The sequence below is a fragment of the Etheostoma cragini genome, chromosome 13 (genome assembly GCF_013103735.1).
Source record: "Etheostoma cragini isolate CJK2018 chromosome 13, CSU_Ecrag_1.0, whole genome shotgun sequence".
NCBI lineage: Eukaryota > Metazoa > Chordata > Actinopteri > Perciformes > Percidae > Etheostoma > Etheostoma cragini.
Window position 1 is genome coordinate 22,309,452 of NC_048419.1, and position 25,151 is coordinate 22,334,602.

General features: G+C 38.8%; 1 protein-coding gene and 1 long non-coding RNA gene across 6 annotated transcripts in view; one reads left to right on the forward strand and one right to left on the reverse strand.

Annotated features, from left to right (window-relative positions):
• The window catches only part of cadm1a (cell adhesion molecule 1a), a 365,259-nt gene that overhangs the window by 65,811 nt on the left and 274,297 nt on the right, over positions 1-25,151 (reverse strand). For all 5 annotated transcript variants that reach the window (XM_034889814.1, XM_034889817.1, XM_034889816.1 and 2 more), the window contains 3 exons: positions 13,881-14,033; positions 12,121-12,258; positions 2,495-2,653 (listed from right to left, as the gene is read on the reverse strand). In XM_034889814.1, coding sequence (XP_034745705.1) covers positions 2,495-2,653; positions 12,121-12,258; positions 13,881-14,033 — 450 coding nt within the window. The remainder of the gene's footprint in view (positions 1-2,494; positions 2,654-12,120; positions 12,259-13,880; positions 14,034-25,151) is intronic.
• On the forward strand, positions 1,146-17,152 carry LOC117955372. Its single transcript, XR_004659035.1, has 3 exons — positions 1,146-1,212; positions 7,696-7,702; positions 17,141-17,152. It is a non-coding gene; the product is annotated as an uncharacterized LOC117955372 (long non-coding RNA).

Here is a 25,151-nt window from a genome sequence, read left to right on the forward strand (position 1 = left end):
CCTCCCCCCCCCCATTTCCTAGTCACTACACTTGCACTAACCTTCTTCCTGGACTTTACATCTGCCCATTGCATGTACTCTATATTCTTAAATAAATATTACTTGACCCATTCAGCTTCCTAACAGCTATTTAGTATGGATACATTTGTTTTTCTGCATGTAGTGTTTATTTGGAAATAAATAGAGGTTTGCCTGTTTATGTATGCACATTTCATCAAGACAACTTCTACATAAGTGCACTTATTTTGGCAATAAATCTTTTTCTGATTTCAAACGTAATATTAAACAGTATTGCAGAGTTATCAGGGAGAAGGACTGTGCCTGTTTGTTGCCTGTTGCAGTATGCACAGAGCATGACAGCAGCAGCCTCGCATGAAGCAGTGAGGCGCTGAGGAGCTGGGGGGTGGGGGGGGTAGTCCATGTGAGCTTGCCTGTTATCAGAGGCCAACAAAATGCCACGCTGCCTCTGTAGATGAGCTGATCTCCTCTTCTCGCTCTCCCAGGAAAAGGTCAGATAGCTACAGAAGAGGTTTAATTTTCTAACAGAATGCTAGGTCATGCCAGAGGCCAAAAAAATAAGATTACAGAGACATACAATATTAATACTATATAATGATGCAAATTTGATCATTTTGCATCAAAGAAAAGATCTAAAACTCCACATTACAAATGCCTAGCATTTTAATTAATTTTCACATGGCGGAGGTACATGGAATTTGAATGGGTCTATTTATTATTATTATCTACTTAACACTTCTTGGGCCAGATGTACAAATAACGTATATACAGAAAAATGTGCATACATCACTCTCACACATGAAATGGTATTTCTAAAAGTATAATACCTATAACTGCTATGTTTCTCAAAAAACATTTTGTGTTTAGTCTGCTATAGTGTTTTACGTTTAACAATTATTTTCTCTGTGTTTATGATCTCTATATTACGTATATATACGTATATATATATATATATATATATACTCTATAAACGTTATTAGTTTGTACTTTGTTTCACTTTGAATAAAAAAAGCTACCTTTGACATAGGGATTGTGATATCATTGCCGATTATGGTGTACAGTTGCATGTGCAATGAATTGATTTTGGGTGCATTTGGTGAAATTGCACATCTTCTCATCCATTCTTTTAATTAAAGGTGCCCTGCCACATGCACTTCATCACTTTGTGGTGATGTCTTAAGTTCTACCATAGACGTTTTTTGTGGGAAAAATGCCTTGGTTACTTTGTTTCAAGCCATTCTAGCGTGGTATAGAAAGCTGCAGGAAGACTCAGCTCGATTTGTGCCTGTTTTCATTAATATTCAAGCTAAGCTGCTTGACTCTGATTGGCAAAACTGGGCGAGCACATGAATTATAATGAGCTTAGGCAACATGACATCAGACTGACCAGCTTTTGTAATTGAACAGATTTCTCCACTTATTTTGTTTCAGTGGCTAGAGCTGACAGAGGAGGTTGCAGTTCATTTTCACATTCACAAACTAACACAAACACATATGAACCTAAGATATTTCCAAATTGCAAGTAAAAACGGTTTTGTGTGGCAGGGCAACTTTAAGAGCTTTGCAAAGAAGACCAAGGTGTTCATAAGCAAACACTTGTCTACAGGGATCTGGGCAGAATTTAACACAGATTTAAAGATGCTCTATATATCGGAGATTGCCTGCAAACGGCTCTCAACTCTGACGTCACAAGCAAACACGGAGGTGGCTGAACCGGAATGCCTCATGCACCCGGGGGGTGTTATCCAGCGTATGAGTGGATTGGTCATGCGCATGACCTCTGTACACATAGGCACTCACATGCACTAACATGAACAAGCGGCTGGCCAAGCTGCCAAGCAAACACACATAGAGGGAGTGAGCCTTCACTCTGCTCAGGGAGTCATTACTCCACTATATATTTAGTAAATAGTTGTTTACTGCTATTTTAATGTTCTACTTGTTGTTTATAGCACCTTGACATTTCTGCCTTTGTACACAATCAAGAGTTTAATTCCTGACCTTACTCATAGGTAACCGATACCATGACCTTACATTAGAAGATTTATTTGGAAAATGTTTGTATTCATATGCACAGTGTTTTCATTTTTTATTGATTATACACTGAAATCCTTTCACTTTAATGACATTGCCACATTCCAAAGTTTCAGTAGTGGGAACATGTGGGAAATTGATGCCATTTAATTAGTGGAGATGGAACAGTCTACTCTATTGCAATCCAATTTTCCCCCTTTATTATCATAACCTGTGCATGGAGCTGATCTTCCTTCAATGACATGCAATACATGTCATACACTAAAGTTTTAGTTGGGGAAAAAAGTAGCAAATTTATGCCATTTCATTAGTGGGGATGGAACACTCTTCTCTATTGCGGTCCAATTTTCTAAGGAAGCTGATGAGAATTTAAAAAAACTTGCATTATCCAGCTTAAATATCCATGCAGATTTCTAATTTATTAGCGAGCAGAAGTACTTACATTGGACCTCCAGGTATTTCTGTGCTTGGAAGTCCTTGACTGCAGGGTGGTCTACGATGCAAGCCACTGGCACACCATCGTCCTCCTTACTAACAATGAATGTCAGCCGACTGGTTACTGTGTACATCCTGTCGTAGGTCAGCTCAACTCTGGGCTTGCCTATGGGAAACATCAAACATCAACATCAGCAGACTTAAACACAGCATTACAGGTGCGTATGGGATTTCACTCTTATTTTATCTATATCAAACTTCACTTCAGTCACTGTGGTCTGACAGGACCGAGATTAGGTAAAATACTAAATTCCTAAGTAAGCATAGCCTGAAACCTAATTAGCTTCAAACCAAAAAAAAGTATGTATACAGTATTTTCTTCTCAACCTAATTTGAGGAATAACTGAGGGGTTGAAAAGAATGGAGGCTGTACTAGAAACATTATAGTTATAATAAACATCCGTAGCCGTTTATCCTTTGTGAGGTTGCAGGGATTTGGTGCCTATTCCTGCTTACACTGGACGGTGGGGTACACCCTGGACAGGTTATGGTCAAACACAGGCTAACACATATAAACATACAGACCGGCAACCACACACATACAATTTAGAGGCTCCAATTAATCTGACATGCATATATTTTGAAGGTGGGAGGAAACCATCGCATGTAGAGTCCCCATGCAGCAGAAAGATTTGAAGTCACAACTCTCCTTGTTATGATGCAATAGTACTTACAACTGCACAACGAGTATCCTATTTTCTTGCAGTTTTGGAATTTTGATCTAAAATTCTAATTTAAACACAAACACAGTACTAATTGTTAGCCTGGATGCCAGCCAAACTTAGCCCCGCCCGAAACATTTGTGGTTGGAAAGTTCGGTGTGGACTTGATCCATTGTATAGCAACTGTGCTCCAACAAGAGCTGTTTGGACCAATCAAATTGTTAGGGCGGGCTTTATATGATAACTGACAGATGATAAACAGTGACATAATCAACCACGTCACCAAAGAGCACTAGGGTTAAATTTGTTTGCAACAGAGATGGCTGCCGCTGGAGAATTGAGATGTGTAGATTCCGCCATTCCGTCTGTTATAGAAGATGTTGTCAGCGCATTCATTTTAAAAGAGGAACAGAGAACCGCGATCAAGGCATTTGTCAAAGATGTCATTGTCGTCCTTCCTGCTGGATTCAGCAAAAATTGACAACAAATCACATCCTCATTTGTTCTGATTGGTTGTTGGGATATCTATTTGAGTACAAAAGCATTTTCTAACCTGGTTGGGTTTAAACGTCCTATAACCACAGCCCTATGGAGCAGTATCAGACTCATATTCTGACTAGAATCTGAGTATGACCACATCAGGCCAGCTTGTTGTCTTTTCACTTGAATGAATCCTCAGTTTGCTGGTTTGTTGGCTTCTTCCTTCAGGGCTCGATTGATTTTCAGTGTATTTTCCAATATAAAATCATTTAATGAAAACTGAGTTCTCAGAGGTTAAGGCTGGCTTTTTTTTCTGAAAGAAAATATGAACAATTGCATTCCAAAAATATTTTGAAAATACAACCAAAAGTTCAAATTCAAATTAAATAAATTTAAATAGCTCTCGGTACTGTATTGTGTGAACAGTTATCATTAAATAGTCTATGTGGTGTATTCTTTTGCTGGGTGTAAAACTACTTCCTCTCCGACGCTATATTGCAGAGCCAGCGTCGCTGCGTCCAGAGCTTAGCGCCGCCCAAGACAATTGTGACTGGCTGTGGAGACAGATCTGTCAATGTGTGGCTAGGGGTTACGGTGTGACTGTGAATAACACACTAGGATTTACTTCATGAAGCCACATTTATTGTGTGGCTGCTATTTATGCAGCACTGCCAGATCTGAGGCCTGCAAAGTAACCCTCCTCTGATTAGTGGCTGCTCTGTAATATCACACAGACAATATGTTCTCAAAAGCAATGAAGCGACTACCTCATCACAGTCATACAAAATAAGAGGGATAGCTGCAGACGGCCCTGCACGGCAGAGTCACAAAGAGAGATTGATTATTTTTAGCCCATTGTCCTACTTCCTAACAGTCTGTTGCACCACTGTGTGTGTTTGCATCCATCAATTAAACAAATAGTAGAAGCAAAAAAGTGAAAGAGCCTGCCAAGAGAAATGCTACAGGAGAAAATCGGTCTTATTGTGAACAATTGAAGCCATCAGAATACATTTTAGCTGTAAAATCAGTTTTAAATGTAAGAGCACATGCTTCCAAACCCTGTACTGCAGTTCAGCTGCTGTGGTGATACAGTCAGCGTGGTGACAGCTGTCTCTTTGGATGCTGGGAAAGCAAAACTCTGTGATGTGCCTGGTGTAAAGGAACAGGTTGCCATGAATAAATGCCACCAGAGGCTTTAGATTCATGAAAGCACCTGAAACGGGAACTTGATGGGTCTGCTTAAATCAAAATGTCTTGAGATGCATGAAACAGCGGTGGAGGGACGTCTTTATTAAAGTCCTGGGTCTCTGGATCTGTTGCTTCACAGCTCAGGGATTCATTGTACATGTGTTACACTTACCTAGTAAATTGTATATGGGTTTGAAACCTAAAATGTAAAATTACCATGATTTATAATGTGGTTGAGAAGATCAGTTCAACCCTATCTTACTTTCTTACCCTCCTATTTCTTTAACCAATGACTCAATAAAAGGCTCAGTGCTTTTGTAAAATATTGGAAGTGACAAAAAAGAGAACCGCAGTTTGAAGTGATTTTTTTTTCTTCTTCTCACCGGGATTGAGATATCTTAACATGACCACAAAGCAGCCACTACCTCTCCATCCATGTGTGCGAAGGATAAAACAAATGAATACTGTTGTGCACTGTCGAGCAAAATATGTGGCTGCTTCTCATTCCTTGAGGTAAGCAGAGAGGACAGAGTAGTCTCATAAGATAGACATCTGACAGAACTCCAAACATGCGGCATCAAATATTAATCTTTTCAGGTAGAAACAATGTACTGTAGCTCTTGAGGTAAACAGAATAAATGCATCAAAACATGTGTTTTCTATGGAAGGCCACTCACTGGAGGCATCATACTAGGTTGATGCACACTGCTGCATCACAATACAGCCAGTGTCGACACGAGGCAACACAAGCAATTTAGTTATATTGTCTTCCCGGGTTTGGCACATCCGGGCTAATGTACCTTGACTACTTTTTGTGTGTGGCTCATCTGGTGTATGTGTGTGGATGTGTATGTATGTGTGTGTGTGTATGTATTTGTGTGTGTGTGTGTGTGTGTGTGTGTATATTGCCCTTTAGCCCTCATGTTCAGCTAGTTTTCTTGATCCTAGTCTTTATGTCTCCTGGCAGTTTCAGGCACATGTTTGGCCACCAGAAAGCAGCAAAGTGTTATATCTGTGTATGAACAGAAAAAAGGGGGTGCTGGGAAAACTGCAACATAGTGACTACTTGCAGGGCTAGTTGACAGTAACTGGCAAACTAACTAATAACACGCTAGTCCATGTCTTTGACGTTCCACTTCCTGGATTGCTCCTTGCCGCAGGAAATTCCGCCGCATGCCCTTCATTTCGACCGAAGATCCTTTACCTTACGCTTTTTTTTGGTGTTGGAATTTTAAACTCCGGTGGATTTATGAGGACTAGGGTTGACTGCTCCTCAGATCTCTGCAGGGTAAATCCAGACAGCTAAAGTACTTTGCAGAAAAATTACCCCTGTGACTGTTATACTGTTACATCATTATATTATTATAACCGTGCATTAACGTGGAAACATATAAGATATGTTACAACTATAACTAATGATTATTTTCATTATGCATTCATCTGCTGAATATATTTAAATGATTGATCACTTGATTTTTAAAAAAAAAGAAAAAGAAAAAAATAGTGATACAGTCCAAGCCTCTAAAAATATTTAAATATTTTTAGAGGTTAAAAATATTTAAATATTTAAAAGAAGTAAATTATTAAAACAATTTATAAGAAAATCTTGTCTGTCAAACTGGAAACATGACAGTGACATGTTTTTGCATGAAAAATGACTTAAAAATAGTTACCAATTAATTTTCTATCAGTTGACTAATTGTTCCAGCTCTAATTGTATAAACTGTCCGACAGTTTAGTTCATAAACAAAGTGATATTTATAAGCTCATCTTAAATTGCAAATGAGCTTAACCCTTGTGTTGTCTTCCCATCAAAATTGAAAAACAAAACTTTTGTTGATGCTTTTTATCAATGTTTTTAACTTTTCTTACGTTTTTGTGCCTTTTTTCAACATGTTTGTCACTTTTTTTTGACGTTTTCAACACTACGTAACACTAACTTATTAACTTTAGTTTTAGTATTTTTGGAATTTATGGTCAACAAAACTCATTTATGGGAAATTATACCTAATAGTTGATTTGGAAAAGCAGAATTTGGAATTATTGAAATAAAAGGAATGTATGTTGATGGATAATCACAGACTGGAATATGTCAACTTTTACTCAATACTATTTCAAAACCCCTTAAATTAGTTTTCTCCAAATGCTATAACACTGAATAAGACGCCCCAAAATTAATGAAAGTAGAGATTTGTACTTGCAAAAGAGCACTGTTTGGAATCAATCATGTTATTTTGGGTAGTTAAAAAGAACAGTGATAAAGGAAAACGGGTCAATTTGACCCGAGGACAACATGAGGGTTAAGCTGTCAAATAAATGTAGTGGAGGACAGAGTGGCATGAAAAGAAAATACTTAACAGCGGTTGGTCAACAGTGCAAATCTACTAGTATAGCTGTGGTATAAAAAAAATACGGAAAAAAATAATTGATTAATACTTAATAACATGCTTCCCAATCATTAGTGTTCCCTTGTTTAATTTTCAAATTATTCTTTTTCTATTATACTATCAAGTTGGTGACAATTATGTGACATTAACAGAACTAGAAAAGCTGCTATATAGTGAATTAGTGATGAATTAGTGAAAGCTCTTTATTTGAAAAAGGTCATGCTGTGTTAAGCACTAAGAACATTCTGAGAGACTAACTTTGGAGTGTGGCCTGTAGAGATGAACGTCATTGAAAAGCAGTGTAAGTTCAAGTGGCACTTTAAGTGTTTTGTCGATGCCAAAATGCACTCTCAGTTGGCCCTTTTTTCCTGTGCCTCCACTACGTTTCACTTTTTTAACTGTTAGAGGTTAACCACATTCTTCTGGAGGAGTAAGTAAGTAAGCTGTGTCTGGTTGAAAAATTGTATGTCTCTACAGTCGCTTTACTATGCCCAAACTATTCTTTTATCCACTTGTAGAGTCTTCCTGCTGAGGAACAGCGGGGTAATTGAAATCACCCTGCAGTTGTCTCATACGTCTTGAGGCTAATGGCTGTTTTGGTCCACGTCAGCCAATAAAGTGCCCAACCTACTGGCTTTTACCGGTCTTCTGTTCTTTCATCTTAACATTGCAGGAATGAATTACCTGCACTGCTACAACTCCCTCTTTTCATGACTTTCACTGAAGTGTAAGATATGCATAAGATGTGTCAGTGCCTGGGCATATGTTGATAAATCACTAAACAACAGGACGGTAGTAAAGAAAAGATAAGGTGATAACAGTAAGATAATGACTCTGTGCATATTAGGAGAAATGGTTAGATTTACATTAGCAAGCATGACAATTGCAACCTTTGAATGATATTTAAGAGAGCCTTATTATCCCTCCAGGTAATTAAGTTAAATTCTGGGGACGTTTAATTAGAAATAAGTCTGCTAGGCAAGAAGCCACAGCCGGAGATAATTTAACTAATTTTGTCCTAGTGTCAAAACTCTGGCACCCTCAGCCATTCTTGTTCCTTCCATCTTCCATCTCCTTACGCTGCTTTGTCTTACACATTTTCAGCATCAGCAGAGCAATAGCATGTTTTGTTTTCACACATGGCTGCAGTGTCAACTAAACCAACGTTGGAGTTATTTGACATAGTTTACAAAAGAGCTAGCATTAAAATGGCAGTAGTGTCAGTTAACTTGTACTTGCAAAGACTAAATGAAACAGGATGGATTTTAGAAAAGGGCTTGCTGTTGTTTTCGGCTGTTTGAGCAAAGTAGCAGCATCTGTTTACCTGTGACGAAATTGTATTAAAAAGAAAACGCTCCAAAAGTCATTTTGTAACAGGTTAGCCTTTGTATTGTACTGAGTATTGTGTTATGGCAGACAAAAACATGTATAACACTATAAATTGTCAAACTTTAAAGAGCGCCATCCTATTATGGTAATGGAAATGCATTCCCAACACATTTGAGAAAACAGCATGGGCGAGGGGGTGAGTTTTCTTTTTTTCAACATTATACAAATAATCATTTTGTGTAATTCAATAAAACAACAACATGGGAATTGTTTCAAAGTTCAGTTAGCGAGCTGGAGGAAAATATAAACTGAAAACAAATAAAGTTAAAGCACACTGAAAAATAAAAACATGTTGGATAGAGATACTTATGGATGAAGACACGTGGCCAGATAATCATTATAAGGAATTATAACACACTTGAAAATACATGCTTTTCTCTTAACACTCAATTTTTTGTTCCAAGTGTCAGTGTGGGTCAAGGCCTTACTGACACAGAGCTACAGAGGTTAGAATAGAGAATTTCTATTTCCGTCCAAGTACATTCTGTCAAATGATTTGAAAACTCTACTGTAAGCATATCAGATGGACTACATACAAAACTAGTACCATGGCCAAATGTCTCAACTTAGTACATAAAAATCCAGAAGGAAAACACCCAGAAAATGGATATTTTATGAAGTTATTTCTAATTTTTTGCTTTGACACGGCTGCAGCCATCACAGGGTTAAAACTTTCTCGTCAGGTTTGGTATCAATCAATTTATCTTCTCATTGGCTAAACAGGTTGGCTGGTTTCTTAACATCTAGTTTTTAGACAGATGAGGAGGGGGAGTTATTGCTCCAAACAACCTTAGATGAAAAAGCCACAAAGGCTGAAAAGAATATAGTCTGTTCCTTAGAGCTGCTAGGGCAACTTGAAAGTAATAATCCCAAAATGTTGGTTATTCTCCTGTACTGGCGCATGCCTGTGACGTAAACGCGTACGTGACAAGAGCCACCATGACCAGATCGGAGCAGACTTTTGCGTTATCACCCTTTAGAGGGGAACGCAACGGTGGAGCGTATTTAAGTTTTCCACTCTGGAGGTTGGTTTCACTTTGTTGCGTTTTTAAGCCCTAAAAATGTTGTCGCCGTCTAAATGAAAGGCTGATCTGATAACATACTTCGTCGTTTTCACCCAAGAGCGTTATCGTGTAAACAGAACCTAAGACATTTAGGTGCTCCTATAAAAAGTGATCACAGAAGCACACCTTTGGCTATTCAATACTCACAGCCTAAGCATTGCCGACATCTGCACGTATACACTGGTGAGCAGAAACATAGCATTGCAAGAAGATTTGACTGATCAACAGTCAATTTTTTGTGATGTTAACAGCTAGTTATAAGACGATCCCTGACCTTGGCACATTGGAACATTACCAGATTTGAGCTGACCACTAAAGGTTTAATTTGCTACAGTGTAGAGGAGAAGTTGCTCAGGGGCTTCTACACAACTTCTGATTAGGACCTTTGTTTCAAAGTCTTTACAAAGCTTGCTGTTTGGGCTCCGAGGTGGAACTGCCTGGCAGGAGGCCTGTACACCCCTGAGCTCAGCTCAAGACTTCTAAAGCTCCACCACCTTTGATGAAGGCATGAAAGTTGTCACCGTGCCAACAGGCCCTGGCCACCAATGCACATCAACATTACTTTAATGGAAACTATTCAAAGTCTCAGCAGAGCTCCATTTAAAAAGCAATGGCATTGACACATGCATTAAATAAGGAATAGCCAGGAAGGGAAGACACAAACTAGCCAGAAAAATGGTTCATTTATATACATGGTATCAGGGTTTAAAAGTTGCATACGTGCATGCAAAAGTTCGAATTTAGCAACACTTCAAAGTAGAATTTACACACCTACAAAAAGTGTGAAGTGTGAAAGTCCATTATGGATACAATGAGAATTGTAAGACCAGTGGAAAAGTAGTGAAATATAGAACCTATCTCAGTAGAATTTTCATTCCGTGGCAAACGGTAATTCATGATGACTTTTTGGCCTTAAACAATGTTTTTTTTTGGTTGGTTTGAAAAACAAACCATGCATGAAATGACAAGCAGCCTAAAACGTGTGCAAACCCAAACTGCTTTCACCTATAGCAGCTTTATCCACTTCCAGGTTCTTCAATCTGTGGAACAACACCACTGATAAGGCAGACTGCACTTTAAAAGCAAATGCTCAGGTCGGGCATCAAGCTAGGCTTGATCTCAGGATGGAGACCTGTACATTTATCTATCCTGCTTCCATTACAAATTTGCAGGAACCAATCACAAACTGGGTTATCTACCTGGCACGCTATTGGCGGGCTTAACACGATGATGATAGAGAAGCAACCAAGCAGCTCATTGTTTACATGTAACATGGCGGCCACCGAAGCGCAGCAACCATGTATGTTGCCGCTGTTATGTCATCAGTATATTTTAGTCTTGCCTTAGTCAAAGAAGACAATGGATGGACAATAGATTAGTTGTCAATGTCTTTGTGAACATGTTAGTGTCATTTAAGACAATGTAATAGCATATTTAGTTAAATGTAAAGGACCCATATTCTAAAATATGAAATTTCCATGTCTTTATTATTTTTGGGAAGGTCGAGGTGCATTATAAATACAGTGAAATGTCAAAACGCTCAATCCACAGAGAAAAGCACACAGCCTGTATGTGTAAAGTAATGTGTAATGCATAAAGTGTACATTCAAACAAGCCGTCATGACTTTCGTACGATTGTGATGTCACAACTATAATATATATATAAATAGCGCTACATTGCTATTACAGTCATTCCCCGGCTGCAATGATGGTGTAAAAACCCTAAAAGCGCAGATGTGGAAACCCTGGATATGCTGACCAATCAGAATAGACTGTAATTCTTTGGACGGGGTCTTAGAGAGACAGGCGCAGACAGTATGAGAAAAGATATGTTTTTTTAACATTAAGGCATTTAAACATGTTCTAGTGAATACCTAAAATATGTGTAAGTATGAACCTAAAAATGAGCATAACATGGAACCTTTAAGCAAAATGCATCCACTACTCAATTTGGGGAGTTACCAGGAGAAGAACATTTTGGGTTCATTGTGACTTCTAAAGAGACAATTGCAGTCAAGTGACAGCAGCATGTCCGCTGGGTCACTAATTAGAATCTTTGAAAGTGTACAGTTTGTGTTTGGTTTTTTTTTTGCTTTTATGTGGAATTTATGTAGGCTTCCATGTTTTATTTAATGTGAGGGGAACAGTAGATCCAGGAGTAGTTTTCTTTATTCTGCGAGGTGACACATCATGCAGCCTTTTTTTCTCTGGTTCACTGAACACAGTGAGTTTACGTCACACAGATGTGTTCTTTGTACAGATAATCAATTGAAAAACGTTAGACAGATGAGTGAATAGTTGTGAAAGGCACAACTCTGATACTGCATAAGAGTATTTATGTGTTATGAGAGGAAATTTCTTGATTGATGATTGGGATTGTCTCTGTGTGCAGGGCTGACCCACCTGGAAGCTCTTTATCTCCCTTCATCCATCTGATGGTAGCGGCAGGCTTACTGCTCATGGCAGTGCAGGTCATCTCTGTCTCGTTGCCCTCGCTCAGGACCTCATCCCGGGCCTCGATGATGGGGTTACCTGGGGGAACTGCGACAGAACACACAAACAGAACTCAGTAAACACTGGGGAAATATATTACTTCTACACCCTGAGCACAACATGATGAGAAGACAACATAGCCGACAGAGAGAAGAGTTTTTCTTTAGGTTTTCGTTCCCACAGTAGGGCAGATGACAATTACAAAGGTGCTGAATACCCATTATCCAGGGCATTTTCATGAATGGCCATAATTCAACTTGTGAAAATTACTTATGCATAAAACTAATTAATTACATTTACAAATAATACATATAAAAATATCCGGCTAAGAAACGGGTTCAAAAACAATTTGCATTCTCAAAAAAATCTTTTTCTTCTTCTTTTTTAAGTTACATTTAGCTATATAAAGGAAATGTGTTATCTGTTGGTAGGAATGAAACCCATCTATTTCCTTTAATCCAAGACATTTGCTCATCCCCAAGTCTTTTTATGCCCTGTAGTACACATCGTATCCCTTTGCAATATGTGTAGAAAAAAAACATCCAAAAAGGTGATTGATTAGGTATCAGCTAATGGCCTAATAATAAGTTAATATATTTGCAAAGTCCAATTTACTCAGTAGTCATATGAGTCCTTGAGGCATTGCTTCCTAACTGAAATAAAGCACAAACAGTTACTGTGTTTTGTTATTGCCTCCTCTGGCTTTGGGTTTGAAAACTTTTCATGAAAATGTGAGGGGTAAACATTCAAGCTAAAACAGGATGCTGATGCTCTTTAACAAGTGTGTGTGCATTAGAAAGTTGATGAAAGCGAACCTTTTAATCAATCAGAGCCTTTATTTAAATAACAAGGGCTTTTATCACTTGATGGCTGACTCTGAGCTGAGTGTAAGTATGTTCATTTTCAAACAACGTAACCAGATTTGACACTTAGAGGGGTCATGTAAGACATTATTCACACGTAAAATCTCACAACTAGTAACACCATGCATACTTACATACTAGGACTGGTAATTTAATAATATTGTTTATCCTCTTTCAGTGAGCGTATAATGACAATGTGCTTATTATGTGGAAAATCTGCTTTTTCAATTGCATTGAACACCAATTTGATTAATTTGGTTATTTCACACTTTTGTGCCATATCATATCAATATTGGAAACTAAATTCAAATTTGATATCTTGATATGGTTTTCAGATATCTAGCCCTACTCAAACTACATACTTGGAAGTGAAATTGTAAAAGAATGTTCCATACACCATGCATTCACTTCACCACACTGAAACTTTGCCCGTAACTACAGTTTATTTATCAGCTGTGCCCTTTCAGAAGTCTGCATGCCTTGTTTCATGAATGTGTGTTTACAGTTTAACCTTGCGCCTGTATATTAGCTTGTTTAAACATTGTGACAAGACTTAAAAAGCAAGCGCATATGAAATACATTATTTTCCTGTTTCAAACTTCGCTGTCAGAGCCTCTTGCAGTATTCATAGCGAGCTGTCAGCCATATTGCTCAGTGTGTGAATGTATCCTGTCTTCCACAGTCTAAATGTTGATTAATGGTTTTACCCCCCGGTGAACTTTGATTGTTTGTATATCTTTGTGTGTGTGTGTGTGTGTGTGTGTGTGTGTGTGTGTGTGCATGTTTGTGTGTGCTCTGCTGTTGTACCTAGCACGGTGATGTCAGCGTAGGCTTCCTGCGGGGGGTCTGTGTAGAGCTGGCAAACATATCGACCCTCGTCTGACAGCGAGACATTTGACAGCGACACCCGCAGCTCGTTGTCTGAGAAGTTCACCAGCTGAAAGCGAGCGTCTTTCAGTGCTGCAGGAGAAAAACACACAATAGATTTTTATAATTCAACCTGTTCTCATAACCAATATGTTCAAAATGGGTGCCCAGTTAGCTCAGTTGGTAGAGCAGGCGCCCATATACAGAGGTTCACTCCTCAGCGCAGCGGGCCCGGGTTCAAATCTGACCTTTGCTGGAGTCATTCCACCTCTCTCTCCCCTTTCATGACTACATCGGTCTTGTCAAAAATAAAGGCCGAAAATGACCCAAAAAAACCTTAAAGTGCGTAACACTTATAATATAATACTAAAATCTCTTTTCATTCAAGCCATTGAAAAATGAGGTGATACAAAGTTGATTAATACTAACCGCTCTACAAAACTATCTATACTTTACTTGAGGGATTATTTTACAGCAGACTTTTTACCTCTACTCTGTCTATACTGTCTATACTTCTACCTGAGTAATGAACTTGAATACTTTTGAAACCTCTGGGTGACACAAGGCCCTGCGGCTCGGAGTCATGGAGCTTGTAGACAGCCAATGTAGCCGGTGTCCCGTGACCAGCGGGGGGTCTACTTGTTTTGTACAATATCATACATTTTGATGTGCATAAATTTTCGTACAATAGTCAAATCGGTTTCCTGAGAGTGCATTGTATAATTTAAATGACACATGCATAGTATAATTACATTAAAGAACACAAGTAATGTTGACATCAAATGCTGCATTAAATCCATATATAACAGCAAGCTTCACGCTTTACAATTCATCGTAAATCTCAAAGTATTTTAACAGATTTCCTTTACACTCTAGCATCAGATGAACTGTGTAGGATTTGGAGCCCTTTTTATGCACAATCCCTCAATTTTAGAGGGACAAACACAAATGGACAAACAAACTGCATCAATATTTGCTGTCAAATCCTTTGCAGTGATTGACTGTTTGAGGTCAACAACCCGCGGACATCGGAAGAGCCTATCATGATAACTGACCTCTTTCATAAGCTGCTGTGCCCGTCCTATACAGCGGCCATCTTTATTTCCTTTGAGTTTGTTCAGCAGATGACACAGCTATTCAAGATTATGTAACTATTACCACTCCGTTTTTTCTGTCATCCACTTCTTATTTTTGAGCTGACTTAAAACAACTTGTTAGCTTCTATTTTGCACTCTGACACTTAATATGTACTTTTGATGTGAATGCCTAAATTTGGGTATCTACAGTACTTTGATTGTTTGTTTTTTGTATTTCTTCAATGTAATGCGTCTTTTATGTTATGTAAAACAAACAAACCAAACCAAACTAAACTTCTACAGCTGTGTCGATGTCTCTGTTTTGAATGGAAGGAACTATTGTTCTGGCTGTGGCACAGGAAGACAATGTTCCAATTCTTAATCCCATGTACAGAGCTCTGATTGGATCAATGATGTTCAAACTTAGATAGAATAGATAGTACAGACATTATGTCGAGGGCTATATGAATAAGTGTTGAAAAGTTTTTTAGGTTTTAAACACAAAAATGCCACAATTCATTTTTGTTTTACATGCATCACCACTGCTAGCTTATTTCAAAGAAATTAATTAAAATAAAATTAATTAGTCAATCACAGTGCAAGGTGATGTAACACAGCATGTATCAATGAACATAAAATTAGAAAAAAAACAAGACCCATATTTACACACACAACAACTTTCTGTGTAGCATTTGCATATATAGCACATACACTTGGCTGTCCTTCAGTTGGCCTATGGTGGAATTGAGGATATATCCATCAATCCTGCCTCTTCATCATCTGTAGCCACTTTCATCTTGCTATACCTTGTTGGCCCATCTACCTAAGCACACTCTATCAGTTGTAATGTAGAATGACAACATGTGGTTTAGATGAAAGCCTACCCGTCTCCATCCCTCTTTGATGTCCTGATAAATTCTGCTCTGATTGACAGCAACTCCAGGCTCTTTGAACTCTGTGCTCCCCTAGTATAGATCTGTGTATGCTCTGTTTTTTTTCTTAGAGCTAAAAGTATTAAACATGGAAACATCTGACGCAAGAGACATCAAAACAGACATAAATAGATTTTTTTTTAAACACCAGGCTACATTTTGATTTCACAAATGATCTTACAGAAGGAAGATGACACTGCAGTATTTGCCTCTAATGTCAAGCAAGAGAGACAGAGAGAGTGATTGAAATACAAGAGAAAAAGGAGAGAGGGACACCGGCAGTGAGAAGTAGAATACTAATCACCACAATTGATTTTGGGCATCATTAAACAAGAACATAAGTGGTACCATAGGGCTGACTGGAGATGAAGCTTGTCACCACATTAAGAAAAGAGATGTGGAAAGAATCTGCATCCAAAATAAAATCAATCTCAACAAACATTTATGCTCTGTTTGACCATACAGTTGGGTTCTCTGTCAATGGCGCTGCTGCTGCTGCTACTCCTCCACTTCTCTCTGTCTTTGATTATCCTCCTACAAAGGTCTACTGACAACCCTCAAAACAAAAAAGGCCTAAGAAGTACAAACACAGTAGGGAAAGTTGGAATCTGTAAAACGCAGCTTACAAGGGTGTTACTTGTCATGCAAATGTTTTCCATACACTGTTTGTCACATGCACCAAAACAACTTAAATGGTTGGTTTCAATTAGTGCAGCTATTCGTTTCTTTTTCTCTAAACACGATGCCCTTATTGTGGCACATGAATAGTTTACCCCAATTAGTGTAGCTCATTCAAAAGCCTTGTTAGAACTGATTCAAATGAGAGGTAAGACTCTAATCCTAATGACTTAATTGAATTAAATGCTCCAAGATTCAAACATACCGGTGCTGCAGTCTCCAGATGCAATGAAGAAAGCATTCAGCAGTCTTTAACGTTAGAGCTGCTCTAGAAGGACAAACTCTAGTCACACTTTTTTTACTACAATTATGATGAAGATATATGAATCACATAGATTAATTGAAGAGCATTGTGGTAAATAGCATCCAGTAATATAAATGTACAATATGTAATTTTTGGCCGCTAAATGCATTTTTATCGAACCCACGGATGTAAAACACATCAAAACATGTTTAGCGATCCCGCTAAACTTATTTGCAGTGACAGGAAAGTGAAGGTAGCTGTTGCTAAGAGCAGTTTGTTGTGTCAATTGAAGAAATATGCTGATTTAAGAGTTCTGTAAATCAATTTAAAACAATACAGGTGTGGTATTCTTATCAATCATTGATGCCATTTCCTATCAGCGTTTCCATGGATGCAGCCAGGCTTTGTGCCAGCTATGCACGACGATGACATCCCCTTGCTCAATCCTGGCTACAAGGCTCTGGTTTGTTGATTGTTTAGCTCAGCCGGTGGAAACAGCTATCAATGATCCCAACAGCAGACACAGTGACCAAACCACAGATGTTGGTGCCGATTCAGAGCTCTGGAGCATGATTACAAATACTTCACAAAACCAGTGGTGGAATGGAATGGAAGGTAAGAACAAGTACTCAAGCACTGTACTGTACTTCAGTACAAATTTGAAGTATTGGTCTTTACTTTAGCATTTTTGTGTCACTTTCTACTTCTACTCTACTACATTTCAGAGAGAAATTTTGTACTTTTTACTCCACTATATTAATCTGACATATTTACTTTACAAATTAGTTACAATGTAGATTTTGAAATACAATTTTTGATTAAAAATTAAATACAACAGTATAGGCCTGAGGTACAGGCCTACAAGTCCAGCTGAAATGAGTAGCTGTCATTGAGTACTTTAAGTTCATTTTCCTGATGATCCTTACATACTTTTACTTGTGTAACATTTTCACTACAGGACTTTTACTTGTAACAGAGTATTTTTAGAGTGTAGTATTAGTACTTTTACTTAAGTACATGATCTGAATACTTCTTCCACCACTGCATAAGACATATCAAACATTGTCAGTGTTACAAAAAAAGAGATCTGCAACTAAATTCAGAACTGCACAAAGAACTAACCACTTACGGCCTACCCAAACAAACCCTTGCCTTCCATCAATTTGACACAATCCTTGCCAATCAGATATAATCCATTTCACAAAAACATTTCTCAGAGATCTCATAATCCTCTTATGCATCACTTCTAAAGAAGGCATTGTGGTATAAAGCATGAGTTGAATGAATAAATACCTTCTAATTCACATTGAAAAGTAACACTGAGACATACCGCAGTGGCACCATCGCGAGGACACTGTTCTCAATGATCAAGGCTCGGGGCAACAATACAGTAAGGCTCAGAGAGATATAAAGACAGATGTTGAAGAACAACCTGTTTCACACAGCAGGGTTGAACACAAAAAGTAGTGGTCCTGGCAAAGAGAAGATGAGTTGGGCGACACTGCAGTATATTTCACTTCTCTTTGTGTACTCTGGTTACTAAAAAAAGAGTGACCTTTAGCTTCATGCTCTCTTTGCCCTGTTCTTCTTCTCTTGTTCCATCGTATCTGATAGCGTGAGAAGGACATCACAGATGTCTGACAAAGGTAATTGATAGTCGTGTCTTTGGAAGAGAAGTCCGTCCAAAATGTGAAAGGCTGTAAATTATCTGATCTGTCAGTTTTTAAAGCTGATAGTGATGAAGCTAATTTAAAAGCAGTGTGAAGACAGTACAGTCAAAGAAGACTTTGGGAGGTGGATGACAAAGTAAAAGTATAACCTTTTCTCTTTCTATTCAAGTTAAGGAGTGCAGTGTCACTGGTCATTACGATTACTGCTACTACTTTCCCTATTGTTTGGTATTCTTTTAGCACTCCGAGCATTTATGTTCATAATACTGTGCATGTGTAAGATGATTATTAATGCTTCCACTTGCCGTAAGTGTATTTGTGTTTTTTGGTTTTGTGTTATACTGTATATGCGTGATTGTTTTTAAGGGGATGAGCATGTTACGCTCTTCCCAGTTCCATTTACCCTTTAAGCGGTAAGTCATGTTTATGACACTGTGCATATGTTTTAAAATATTGGTAATTATTGTTCATTATATTGATGTATATTGCATGTAACTAGAGGAGAATAATTTTGGACTATGATCAAGTGCAATTTAAATATTCATTTCTGCTCTGAGAACAACGGCATGTTACACCTGTGCACCTCTCTGAGCCAAATGATTATAGTGTAACATGAATGCAGTGTAAGTTACAGTCTCTTTAGTGTGTTTTACATGTGATTTGGTTAAATTAGACTATTAAAGCATATTAGCTTTATTTAAACTTTTAAATGCATCTTTCACAGATTGAGTACTGTGGATTTTGCCCCCCCCCGCATCTTTTAAAGTGTAGGCACTCAAAAGTAGCTATAGCTTTGCAGCTTGTTTAGAGAGAAGGATTTATTACAGCAACCAATAACTCTGTTAACGTACATAGAGCATGTAAGTATTGTATTAGGTTACAGTTGAAGAGACCTGATTCTTTAATGTTTGCATTAGACCTTGTAGTGATGGAATCACGTCCCATCTCACATTACCACTCAGCACTCAAAATACTTAATAAAATGAAAAACTAAATGGGCTGTGTGCAGAAAGCACTTCTGAACCTGAGAAGGACAAAGTGCTTTCCAACGCCTCTCATTCGCCCACGCACAAACGCATCATACTCACATCGATAGCGGCGGAGCTGGCGTGCAATGCACTGACCTGCTCAACGGTGACAATTTGAGGTTTATTGTCTCACTCAAGGACACTTTGGCATGTGGACAGGAGGAGCTGGGAATCATAATGTCTCGCAGTCATAACTGGGACGGCTAAAAGAGGTCACTATTCAGGATATTACTAGACTTAGACTTAGACTTCTCTTTATTGATCCTTTTGGGATGACTCCCTCGAGAAAATTGAAAGTTCCAGCAGCAGTTTTAACAAGAAAAAGAAATAAAAAATAGATAAAAAAAACATCAACAATAAGAACATTCGTCAAATAAACAAAGAAAAGACCATAAATTATTAGGTGCTGATCCTCATTCTAGCCGTTTCACACTCGGCTGCGAACCAATCCAGTGAGCACCCAACCCCAGCAGTCCCTCCCACAGGTGGTGGGACCTTGGGATGGAGAGAAGGGTGCCACGTCGCTTCTTCGGGCTGCGCCTGGCCGGGCTCCGTGGCAAATCCGGCCACCAAGCGCTTGCTGACAAGGCTTCCTCCGGGCAGGGTCACTCCCTCTCTGCCTCGCTCACTTATAGGGTTTTTGAACCATTCTTTGTCTGGCACCTCACCTGAGACCATCTTGCCATGTCAGACCCTACCAGGAGGACACAGCTCCAGACAACACAGCCCTCAGGTTCATTGGGACACACAAACCTCTCCACCACGATAAGGTGATGGTTCCCGGAAAGGCACATTGAAACAGTGCCCGCAAAACTCCAATGACACGTCCCTAGATTTTGAAATATTCCTCGTTGTCTCCAATCAATATTGTTGATCACATTAAAAGCAAAAACACATTGGATCCCCGCTGAAAACTATAAAAAAATATCTGCAGATTCTGTTTGGCTCTGGCTATGAGTCTCACAACAGGCTGTGCTAATTGTATTATGCTTCAAGCTGTCATGATCTCACCATGAAATGTAGCAGAGAGTGAAGATAAAATTAGAGTGGGTAAGTGTTGTGGCGAAAATAAACTTTAATACAAAAAAATAAAGGAAATTGGAATCAACACATCCTCAAATGGTTCTTTTCCCCCTATTTCACCTGTGCTGACTGCATGATTTTATATTAATCTTGCTATTTCTTTCCCCTCTATTGATTCCTCTTTATTTTTTCTCCGCATTTCATTTGAACCGTTTCTTTCTCCAGCTTCAGCCGAGAATGACTCCCATCCACAGAGAGCTGCAGATGATGAGTGCGCCTCGCCTAAGTGGCTGCAATCAATTGTGATTAGTGGCTGCCGCTACTTTTTGAGAGGAGCACATCAGCGTTTTTTTATTGGGTCTCAGAGTGGGTGAGACGAGGTGGGGCGGGGGTAATTACATTCTTACAAAAAACCTCCTCCCCACTCTAGGTGACGTCCAGGCTTCCAAATCACTAGTCACCACCTAAACCCAAAGTATGGGGACATTTAGAATTGCTTCAGAAGTTGCTAAGACTCATGGGGGCTTTTATCTTTCTAGCACAGATTTTTGTAATCAAAGAACTGCCTGTTCTCATGTTTCTATTAGTATTATATCTATTTGTTTGCACTGTCAGAGTTTTATACTCTTCCACAAGTCCTTTTTCAACTCATAATGACATTATCAATAATGTTATCTCTTTGATTTAACAAGTTAAGTTAATGTTTTCATTCAAATATTGTTTATATTCCCAGGGTATTTTTATTTCATTCCCATATACTATGTTCTTTTTCTATCCTATTTGTTTTAGATGCATCCTTATTATTTGCTGCAACTGTCTTCTTTCCCCGTGAGGATCAATTTTAGATCTAATCTCACGGTATCTCATTCAATCTCATCTTTCTTTACAAATGATACTTTCTTACCATGTTTTGCTTGATTAAATATTTTCTTTGAAAGACCACCAGAAATTTATAGAAAGATAAGTTTTGTTTCAGTACATATACATCAGCGATTCCCTTACTGCCAAAGTGATGTGGTGCAATGCTAGAGTATGTATGTAAATTTAAAGTTTTTTCATATTTTAATCCTGAAAGTAGTACAGTGTCACCTCTGTTCCCTTCTTGGTTCCAAGTCATTAAAAAATATATTTTTGTTATTAACATTTATAAAATCACTGGCAATTACTATGAATCCATCTATCATATATCTTAGACACTTTTAACTCATTGTTTTGGTTTAAGAAAACCCTTTTTTTAAGCGTGTTCACTATACGCCCAGTACCAAACAGCAAGGAGGTGAAGAAAATAACTAACTGGTTAAGAAAGTCAACATCTTGCAGCCCAAGAGCTACAGATATTTTTCAGCAGTCTGCTGGATGTCTATCACTTGGCACCTCTAACATGATAACATGATGATTTATCAGGCCCCGATTACTCTAAGGGTTCTGACCACAAGTGTGTAACCCAACTATAAATCCAACAAAAGTCTTCTCATACAGACAGATGCACAACAAGAGGAGCTGCTTGAAATACTCAAAGCCAAGAGTGAGATGAAAAACGGGTTTATCTCAGCCAGCCTGTTCCAGTTGGACTCCTCACTGCTGTGTTTCCACTTGACATTAACACGCCAGATCCCTTTCAACTGTGAAGAAGATCTAATGAAATCCTGGTCACACGCAAAAACAGACTCAGAAACAACCAAAAGACAAGGTTATTAACTTTGGTATAATTATTTTTTTTCCACTTGGCTTGGATGTAGAACACCAAATTTATGATTGTCAAGAATACACAGTGAGCCACTGCTGCCTATTGATGATGTGGGGTGGCAGCAGCTCAGTCTGTAGGGATTTGGGTTGGGAACCAGAGGGTCGCTTATTCAAGTCCCCATGATGACCAAATACTGGTTTTGGACAGGTAGCTGGAGAGGTGCACGTTCACCTCCTCCGCACTGCTAAGATGCTCTTGAGCAAAGCACCAAACCCCTAAGTCCTCAGGGCACCTGTTCAGCTGCAGCCACCATCCATAAGGGCTCCTGCACAGTGTCTGTGTGGCGTGAGCGTGGGGTGTTTGTTGCATGGCAACTGCGTGACGTTTTCTCTATTGTTGCATGCCAGAAAGATGTCTGACACGGCACTGCTGCTAGCCTTGTTTGTACACATGCATGTTTCCCATTGATAAAATGAAAAAATAGTGAAAAAATGTTTTTGTGTTTCTATATTTGCTTGCACATATTTTGATATTTAGTTCTGCACTGACAGGTGCAGTATTGAGACATGAGTCTTACACAGCCGGTGTGCAAGCTTTAATCTGTTAACATGGGAGCCAAAACAAAAACGGACAAGCCACACAGCTGACACGCTCACACCACGCAGGCAGAGGGCAGTAGCCCTTAGTGCATGCATAGGTACTGAGCATGTGATTCAGGCCTGCGTGTAATGTGTATAACAAAAACAGAGTTAACATTTTTTAATTTTCCTCGCTTTAATAATAAAGTATACATTATTACTCAACATGTATCATGATTGCATAATGGCACTTCAATCACTAATGGGTCACTTTTAATTTTTCACTGGGAAAGACTTCAACATTTTGAATTTGAAAGTAATGTAATTTATCAATGTAAGCTCTATACTTATTAAATCTATTTATTGAAATAATAATAATAATAATAATAATTATATTTAATCAGGTCAAATTTAGTCTCTTTGCTAACCATGTCCTTCATGCAGGAATCTTTTTTTATATACAGTATATGTTTTCTCTAAGCTTCATCATTAATCAGTTTTCACATAAAGCCTTTAAACTCTCAACCTTCAGTGAACACATCACCCATGGCTATACAAGCTGCAATCTTCTCCTCCTTGACAAGAGCAGTGTATGTGTGTAAGCACTCAAGTGCTTCCTTAAGTCTTTTTATACAAGTAATAATGTATGTACTTATTTGCAAAAGAAAATACTTTGCTGTACTGAGTGGGGTCAGAAGAGTGTGCCTGTGCTCCCGTAAGGTTGCATCTTTGCTCGTCAACCCTATTCACGCTACAATGCCAAACACTTATGCAGATGGAAAGTAAGCGGCAGAGGTGTAATTCAGGCTGTTTGGTTAGTTTGGAAGTTACATCCATGTACTGAATCTCAGGGACTTCTGTAGATGAGTAAAAATATCTAAATTGAATAAAACGGCTCAGAGAATGCATCAGAACTACTTTGGGTGGACATGAAGATCAGGCTTACAGTAGGATGACCAAGTCTGTGTATGTAACTGTTGTCAGTTTTAAAGCATGCCTTTCTTGTCTGCCTCTTTACTCGCACTTGCCCTCCATCTCACACTTAAACATAATCCACCACAGTGGATTCAGACGGAGATGGCAGATGTGATATTTTGAAGAGGGCAATGTTGTTTTGGACGCTGCCTGGTGGATGCCATGTCATAATGAAGCAGTGCAGCTGCAGCGAACATGCCTGGGAGGGCTCAGAGGAGATCAAGGAGCCCCCCTTCAAAGACGTACACCTTGCCCTTGACAGCCAGCTTGTGGGAGTCAGCTCACTGTGGCTCGGCAACACAGCAGATAAATACCAGACTCAGTTAAGCATTCGAAAAACAGCTTTCTCTAAGAGTGCCCTGCCCTCCTATCGTATGTTCAGGGTATGTTTGTACGGCGCTGAACATGGTAAGGGAGTGAGGGTGAGTGTGGAGGAGGGCCTGACAATCACCCTGCTCGAAGGCAAGCCAGTACGTCTGTTCGACCAGAATGCTGAAAGAACTAAGTCACGGGTGCATGTACAGTATGTTTGTGCACAAGCTTGAAGTCTCAGCTCATAAAGAAATTGGAACATGTAACTAATAATGTACTCTAACTGCAGCAAACACCATGCAGCCATTAGGACAACATCAGCGAAAGATGCAGCTAACTATGTTGAGCATGTAGCTTATGAAGATTCATTTACATTCAACCAAAAAAACAGTGAGGGACATGGCAGCAAACTGTGCATGCAAACAGTAGTTATGTTATGGAGGTATGAATTTGAATTAACTTGAGACATTTTAGAATGGGTAAATGTAAATTAAACACAAGTCCTCATATGCCTTGAGCTTATGTTCTTATGGAAAAAAACTGTCTACTTTCAGCAGTAACGGAGCAACAGTAACATTAACGTTTGTGTCAACATTATGAATCTTTGTCCAATATTTACTCTCTTTTTGTCTCTGGTTTTGGTCCCCGACATCTCGAGAGTAAAATATATGCCAGGTTATTGCTACACTACGTTCAACAGCTCGCCGTTGTTAACCTCTGTTGAGTGTTTTGGGATAATGTGGGATGTCTGATGTTAGCGGGGCATTTGCAATGCATTGATTCCTATGGTTGACTAGTAAACATTTATCATGCCGTATCCAATGAAATACATTGACAGTGAACATTTAAACTTCAGCTTGTTATAAGCAAAGAAATTTGCTTAAATACACTCACCGGCCACTTTATTAGGTACACCTGTCCAACTGCTCGTCACTTAATTTCTAAGCAGCCAATCACATGGCGGCAACTCAGTGCATTTAGGCATGTAGACATGGTCAAGAGAATCTC